At 40.7% G+C, this 8,476-nt stretch overlaps 1 protein-coding gene across 1 annotated transcript; it reads left to right on the forward strand.

Annotated features, from left to right (window-relative positions):
• The first annotated feature begins 1,200 nt into the window (after positions 1–1,200).
• Positions 1,201–4,484, forward strand: LOC4341518 (zinc finger protein WIP2). Its single transcript, XM_015786670.3, has 2 exons — positions 1,201–2,200; positions 3,607–4,484. The coding sequence occupies exons 1-2, from the start codon at positions 1,319–1,321 to the stop codon at positions 4,060–4,062; spliced, it is 1,338 nt and encodes a 445-aa protein (XP_015642156.1). The 5' UTR covers positions 1,201–1,318; the 3' UTR covers positions 4,063–4,484.
• The last annotated feature ends 3,992 nt before the right edge of the window (positions 4,485–8,476 follow it).

The raw sequence follows: 8,476 nt of genomic DNA on the forward strand, positions 1-8,476 counted from the left end.
TAGGCAGGCATACGACAGCACAATGCAAAATTAGTTGTTTCTTTTATAGTTTGCGTGATACTATATTACCTCTATTCTTTTAGTCGACGTTTTATTTGAACATTGGCACAAATACATATTGTATATATATACCACCTTCTTGTGTGTAAAAAAATGTTATATTCATACAAGTGTATTCATGCCGAATTTGATATCAAATTATGATATTGTTTTCCTTAAGAATTCAATATATTTTTATCTATTATAGTGATTTAATTAAAGTTTGGAGATTTAACTGCATATATTAGTATTATAGGGCGTCATCATTATAAGAGTAGTATAGTACTCCAAACAATTTGCAGCTATTGATGATGGACACGGTAGAATAGTAGTGGGTGTTGTTTGTTGGTACTAGTAGTAGCTCTATATACATATCTCTCTCTCTAACCCTTTTCTCTAGGTGGGGGCCGAGCATGCAATATATGCAAGGATCTCTTGTCTTGGTGCCATCTAGTCTCTTCTTCTCTGTGATTCTCTCTCTGTTTACGACATGGTGCATGCATGTCATGGCATGTGCGCGTTGTACTGAATAATTCAGCATTCAAATATATACATTTTTGAGTAATATTTTTTGTGATAATTCCTATTTGATGTTATATTTTTTTGTTCTTTGATATTACACAAATTAACCCGGCCTGAATATCGATAAATTAAATGATCGATGCTATATATACTTCTATTCCTGCATTGCATGGTATCCTCTCGCTGCAGGGTTTTTTTTTTGGGATGAAATGTATGCAGAGGTAGTATAATTTAATATATAGGACGTATGGTCACTGAACTATTGCAGGGTATACGGGTGTAGCAAGCAGAAAATATAATTTTAATGAGTAAAATAATGAATAACTTTTTTGTCTGCTGCCAACAAATAATTGCAGGGGATATATATTTGGCGCCCATACTTCCATGATGAACATGGATAAATACAAGAGGTAATGTTTCTTCATGACTCCCAATTCCCAAGAAATATTATCATCACCATTTACTGAGCACAGACATGCATGCTACTATATGGTGTTGTGTGTGGGCATCTGAGAGACTCTTCCAAAACCAGCCTCTTCCTTTTGTTCCCTCTTCATTCTCACCACCACCATCAACCTTTTTCAATTCCTCTCTATGATGTCAGCCCAGGTGTGAGACGATATGCATGATCCTCATCTCTTTCTCTCTCTCACTCTCTCTCTCTAGTGAAGTTGCCTTCCCTCTCTCTCTCACTCTCTCTCTAGTGAACTTGCCTTTCTTTCTTCCTCCACAACCTCATTTACACCTTTAGGGCTAGATGCACACACACACACAAGACACAACTACTTTACCTCTCCATCTCTCTCTATTTATAACTGTAGTTTGCCTTCTTCTCCATCCATTATGCTATCTCCTCTTCTCCTTCTCCTCCTACCTTGAGCTAGCTCCTTACTACCAATCCTCTTCCATGGGAGATCCCTACACCAACTTCTTGAGAGGCTACCACCACCACCACCGCTCCCACCACCCCCTCCACTTCCCTCCGCCGCCGCCGCCGCCGCCTCCGCCCTACGCCGCCTCCTTCTCCGGCCTCTACTCCTCCTACCTCCACCCACCACCTCCCCCTTCCTCCCCTCCGATCAGGGAAGCCCTCCCCCTCCTCAGCCTCACTCCCTCCACCACCCACGACGACGATCACCACCACCGCCGCCATGATCAAGATCATCACCACCATCACAAGCAAGGCCAAGAAAAGAACAGCCATGGCGGCGGCGGCGCCGCTTCTTGCAGCAACAACGACGACAAACGAGAATCACCATCAGCAGCAGCAGCAGCCGATGATCAGGCGGCGGAGGTGACCGTGGCCCTGCACATCGGCCTCCCGAGCCCGAGCCCCTCCGACGCCGCCGCCGCCGCCGGCAACCAAGCTGCAGCAGCAGCAGCAGCAGAAGCATCGGCAGCAGGTGGAGGAAGCAGCAGGATGCAAGTGGAGGAGGAAGGAGGAGAGGAGGAGGATGAAGACGAGGCGGCGGCGGCGGCGGCGACGGCGACGCTGCCGCTGGGTTGCGCGTCCATAGGGATAGGGAAGCTGACCAAGGGGCAGTACTGGATCCCCACACCGTCCCAGATCCTCATTGGCCCTACCCAGTTCTCCTGCCCCGTCTGCTACAAGACCTTCAACCGATACAACAACATGCAGGTTAATCTAATCTCAACCATGAACAATCCTTGCTTTATCCTTTCTTTCCTTTGCATCCATCTGGTAATCAATTATCTTAGCTTTAATTGCTGTTCTCTGATTAACTCTTCTCCTCTTGCTGTGTTCTCATGCGGTTTTAATTTTCTTTTTTTTTTTTGGTTAATAGTGGTTCTTGGTGTTTAAATTTGAGTTGATCATTAGTCGTGAACGATCGAATTGGAGCTAGCAGTGCATGCATCGATCGATCTGTATGCAAAGCTTCTTGCGTCTTCTTGTGTTTGTACATGTGTGACACTGTCTGGATCAGTAGTTGACTAAAATCGGAGGAGTAGCTTGAGTGTGTATATCTGGTGGTGGATCTGGGAGGAAGAGCCGCTAGCTGCTCGGCTCGAGTACGTACTACCAACTGTACTCGCCGTGTGGAGTAGCTTTGATAGTATCTGACGCCTCTCTCTTCTTCCTCTCGCCGTGTCCGGCGCTGGATCTCTGATGATTTGATTGAACCGGGCAGAGAGAGTAGACAGACAGAGAGGCATGCAGTAATGGCTACTGCTACCTCCCAAACGGCCATTGACATATGGAGATCGATCCATCGATCGATTCAGTATTACTGGTACTACTGGGAGTAGTGTTCTTGGAGTTTGAGCCGGCTATGCTCGTTGTGCCTTTTCAATTCGGAAGCAGTGAGAGATCTGATGAAAGGAGGAGGAGGGGAGTAGTAGCAAAAAGGCATCTTTATATATCTCTTTCCCTGCAGATTGATCAGTTCCTTCAAGCTTACACACACACAAACGCACAGATGTGCATCTCAAGCAACAGCTCCTCTCCTTCCTCCTTCTCCTCTCCCTGACGTCTCTCCTAGCTTCTCTCTCTCTCTCTCGCTGTTTTGTCAGTGCAACAAACCCCACCACGAGCAGTGCCATTCAGACCTTCACACACACACACCACCTTGCTGATGCCACTGTCCATCTCTGCATGCTCTGACCCTCTCCCCCTCTCCTAGCTTCGTAACATCCCTTTTGCAGCTTGCTTCTCTCTCTCCCAATCCCTCTTCTTGGATGCCATCTCTGCATAGATCCATCAATCAAGGAGAGAGGGAGAGAGAGATAGAGTGTGAGCTCCTCTCTGATACATCCAGCTGGTCCCTCTCTGCAAACTTAACTTATTCCTCCCATCTTGAAACACATCCACACACACTTCACTTGCACCGTTCTAGCTCCAACCTATGCATCAACAACAAGCTTGTAAATAAACAACCATATTATCAATGGAGGATCTTTAAAACTCAAACTCATTCACCATTCTAGCTAGCCGCTAGCTTTGCAAACACAGCCTTATATGTTATCAATAGAGGATGTATCATTGATTGATGATAATGGTAGGACTAATATGTTGATAATTTGCAGATGCATATGTGGGGGCACGGGTCGCAGTACAGGAAGGGGCCGGAGTCGCTGCGGGGGACGCAGCCGACGGCGATGCTGCGGCTGCCGTGCTACTGCTGCGCGGCGGGGTGCCGGAACAACATCGACCACCCGCGGGCGCGGCCGCTCAAGGACTTCCGGACGCTGCAGACGCACTACAAGCGGAAGCACGGGATCAAGCCCTTCATGTGCCGCAAGTGCGGCAAGGCGTTCGCCGTCCGCGGCGACTGGCGCACCCACGAGAAGAACTGCGGCAAGCTCTGGTACTGCGCCTGCGGCTCCGACTTCAAGCACAAGCGCTCCCTCAAGGACCACATCCGCGCCTTCGGCCGCGGCCACGCCGCCTGCGGCATCGACTCCTTCGACGACCTCGACGCCGATGACGACCCCTCCTCCGACCTCGACCACGCCTCCGCCTCCGCTTCGCGAGTAGGGTGAGTGTTTGATCGATATCGAGATCGAGATCGAGCTGAGCTAATTAATTTCCATGATAATTAGTTAACCGTGCTGCTACTACTACTATGTCTGTGATTCTGTGTACACCACGGGATTGGAATGGAGAGGATATGGGGGTATAGATGATGCATGATACTGCGAATTTTCAAGGGTTTTTTTTTTAATTTTGGGGGTATATTAATGAATTAGTTGATGATGAGGAACAAATTAATTACTACATTTGCAGCAAGCTAGCAGATGTGTGTGTACGTACTTTGTTCTCTAGAAAGTACTACGTACGACTTGAGTTCTAATCGTTTGGTTGGATGGAGATACAGAACCCTATAGCGGCTTCATTGTATGTGCAGACTTTTCATTTGATTTGGTATATGGTCAAATTGGTGATACGGGTTAATTAAGATTAATTATCTGTGTCATTTTGAGAAGATTTATATCTATACATATATATATATTAGAGCACTATATATGCATGCATTCAAGTAAGCAGGGTTTTTGTACTGCTCTATAGCTCTAGCTTGATTTCTATTGATATACTGCTGTAGATTGGCGCCATCGCATGTGTTCCTTTATATATGTTTTGAAACAATATATGTTAATTTCTTTAATTATATATGAAAGCTAAGAGGTTAATTTGTTTCTCTACTTGTACTATATGTTTGTACTCTCATAATGTTGCGTTTGACTGGGGAAGGAAGTGGGAATAGGAGTAATTAAATAATTACTAGCTAGCTAATTAACAATGTTGAATTGATTAATTTCAAATCTGCCAGTTTAAATTTACCAGGGAAACAATTAGATGGCCAATGCAAGCTAATTACAAGCTCTAGCTAGCTACTACGTGCTACTCCTTACGTGAGCCATTACTGTTTTGTTTCTCTTGTTCTGTGATGCACAAAATAGAAATCCAACACTCATTGCCATGCATGCAAGAGGTTGATGTGTGTTATTCTTTGGCAGAACGCATGTACAAAGGGTTTTAATTTTTAGCCTTATGCAGTCTTAAATTTTAAACGGTTATATATTATCTTATAAAAAGGGTTTTTTTTTTGTGTGTTCAAATGTGTATGACACTAACACTAGAAAAACATCGACCTGGTGTATGACTGGAAAAAAAATCATGTAGTAGAATATGTATGTGCGCCCATTTTCTTTAATTTTGTAACATCAACCTAGCTATTTGTGAAACTCGATTCTGCAACTATTGGACAGTACACATTGTTTTCCTGAATTTGTATATTTTGTTCAAAATAATAAATTGAAAATGGCTATAAACTAATTAAGAACATTTTTATGATAACAGTGTCCGAGCTATGATGCACAATAAAAACTGAGATTTCTTTCTGAAATGTAACAGATCTGTGGGTGCATGCATGCATGTATCTTCATGCATGTAATTGAAAAAAAATAATTAAACAAACATAGTTGAGAGTTTCGTTTGCAAGTGTTTTCTGCATTGCAAATTTTTCAAATAATGAAATCTCTATGCTGTTTGCTCTGGATAGCTGAACTCAACTGTTTTTTTTTTTACTGGAAAGACTACCGGGGCTTTGCCTAGTAGTATGAACTCAACTGTATTGGCCCGTCTATATGTTTAGGGTGTGTAGATGTTTGAAGCTGCAGAGAGATCTCTCTACCATTTGAATCCAACTGCATCGTGTATAACAATAAAGGCTAGTCAGCATGAATGCAAACATTTCCTAATTTGCTTTAATTAGATCTGTGCAGAGATCAAATAGCTTACTCCCTCCGTCCCAAAATAAACAAACATATATAGTACGAGATATATAAGCTAACTAAAATAAATAAACCTAATACAGGATGAAAGATGGATTTTCTTCTTTTGGGATGGAGGGAGTATATATTGATGTGTTATCTTTGATTTGCATACTGATATATATTAATTGGACAAGCTAATTAATTCATCAATTTTTCTGATACAGTAAATATTATTCATGTAAGCAATTAATGGGAGGAAAAACTTGTCTTGAAGAAGTATGATGACTTAAGCCTTCACCGTTTGCCTATGGAAATTTAAATTTTAAATGTTAATTTTGGTGTTGAATTTGAGGTGGTTTCATCATAGTTTACTTTTACATTAGCTTTTAAATTGCTTAAAACATAGTACTCCCTCTGTCCCATAAAAAATCAACCTAGTACCGGATATGAGGTATCCAGCTTCATAGTAATAGAATATACCACATCTGATCTTAGATTCGTTTTTATAGGATGGAGGGAGTAGATATTAAAGTTTTATCTATAAGTTATTTTTTGGTTGCTAAAACGGCTCATCAGAAGACTGAAATGGCATGTAGTAGAAAAATGGTGGAATCTTTTATTAATTTAGTACTCTCTTCGTCTTAAAATATGGTAATTTTTAGCTATATATAAATCTGGAGATACGCTTGTCTAGATTCAGATTATATTTTAGGACAGAGTTAGTATAATATTACAAGGATTGATTAGTGGAGTAAAACAGTCGTGCATGCAAGATGTGAACAATATAAGTGGAAAAGAATAGGGTTTTGTTGAAAAGAAAAAAGAACAGATGGGAATTGGAGGAGCTGTGTATATGCTTCATGTAGCTCTTTCAGTATGCATGCCTGCATGCAACACACACCCTGGTGGATCCCAATCCATGAGAATCTCATAGCTAGTTTTGCTTTAATGGTCTCATCTTTTGCATAAAGATATGTGCTTTGCTAGGCTTTATCTCTTTGAGAGACCTCCCCTAACCTAATAGCCCTGACAGAACCCTTTCAACAGTGTGAAGCCCATCCATGCAAGCTAGCTTTGCCCCAATGGCAAATGCAATGTGCTTTCAGCTAGTTATAAGAATCACGAGACATGGGTCAATATATCCCTGTCCAATTTGCATGGGTTAATTGAAAAAAAAGGAGTGATAAAAGGTAAAGGTAAATGATTGCACAAAATCTAATGGCCTATATCTGATGAACTATGCCCTGTCCTCTACAGTTTGTTTTATCTTTATCCGCCGCTGATTACACCCTGCAATGATCAAAGCTATAAAAGAGGGCTTAAAGTATTTTTCTTTTCCTCCTGCCTGATACCTTGAGCTAGCTTTTCTTCTTTTCTTAGCCTTTAGCTTTGCTACCTTTTTCAGGTTTATTTAAAGGATAATCGATCCCAAACAAAAAAAAAGGAAGAAGAAATCAACTATTATTTACTATATCCCATTTTTAAAAGTTTAATTAATCACACAAGCTAGATTTCCATTTTCCATCTGTCAATAAAAAATTCATCATATATAACCTTCAATGTGTATATAGTGGTAGTAGTGAATGCATGCATGCTATGTACAATTAGTAATAAAAAAATAGCATGTCAACATAAACTGTTTCATATTGTGCAAGCCTAATTAATTATTAAGCAGTTAATTGATTTAAGTTGGCAATTAGCTAATGAATTTTGAAAGGAAATGCGCGTGATAGTGCCAGGTTAACTGTAGATTTCCACAGTGGAGAGCTGTTTACCTGTCAGTCATATGACGCAGCAAGCGCCAACATACAGTTTTAAGCGTCATGTAGAAAATGTGTCATGATAGCGTTTTGTTTGTTAGCTTTTGGTTTCTTTTTCATGACTGCCGGCAGCCTGCGTACCGGGCTCTACTAGCTGTCTATCTCTACAAAACTGTAGCTCTGTCATTCAATTCTGAAGATAAATAAAGCCGACGCAGCCGTTAACTTCTTCGATCGATCATGTTCTCATCTTTAATTTGGTCCGAGAGAGAAGGAGCTAGCAGATCTATATTTTCTCTGTTCCCAAATATAAATATTTTTAACAGAGACTAAAGTAATGAAGAAAAGACCATTGAGCTTATCTTTAAATGAGGGGGTGATTGGCGAACGAGAGAAATAGCGCTCTAAGAAAAATACTTATATTCGACTACAAGTTTTAAGTCATAAAAAATATTTTTTATATATTTAGGAACTGACGGGTAGTAGCAGACCATGGCAGTCGGGATAAATGAATAATTTTATGATCATATCGGAGCTAATTAACTGATGAAATGCATTTTTTTCTTGAATTATTTGAATTAACTGCTTTGTTGAATTATATATCATCATATAATATGCTTTGGTGAAACTTGATGTTGGAGTTAATTTTGTGATTTCTTCTCGTAGTTTATTTTCTACCACTTGCTTTTATATATACTGCACTAATAACATAAATTTAATTTTTTTACCTTTAATTTTTTTTATTACGCTGTTCATTTTTCTAGGATTTATTGGCTTAGGTTATTTTAGTTAAGCTAAGCTTTTGGCTTTTATGGTATATAATCAAGTGGCTTTCAAGGCTTACCTCTAGTCCATATTAGCCAAAAGAAAGCCACTGAAACTTAGCTTTTGGCTTAAACAAAAGCTAAATAGTTCAAGAG

The sequence above is a fragment of the Oryza sativa genome, chromosome 6, assembly GCF_034140825.1.
Source record: "Oryza sativa Japonica Group chromosome 6, ASM3414082v1".
NCBI lineage: Eukaryota > Viridiplantae > Streptophyta > Magnoliopsida > Poales > Poaceae > Oryza > Oryza sativa.

Coding starts and splice junctions, on each gene's coding strand:
- LOC4341518 (XM_015786670.3), top strand. CDS start 1,319: ATGCACACACACACACAAGACACAACTACTTTACCTCTCCATCTCTCT. Junction 2,201..3,606: donor ACCGATACAACAACATGCAG/GTTAATCTAATC, acceptor GATAATTTGCAG/ATGCATATGTGGGGGCACGG.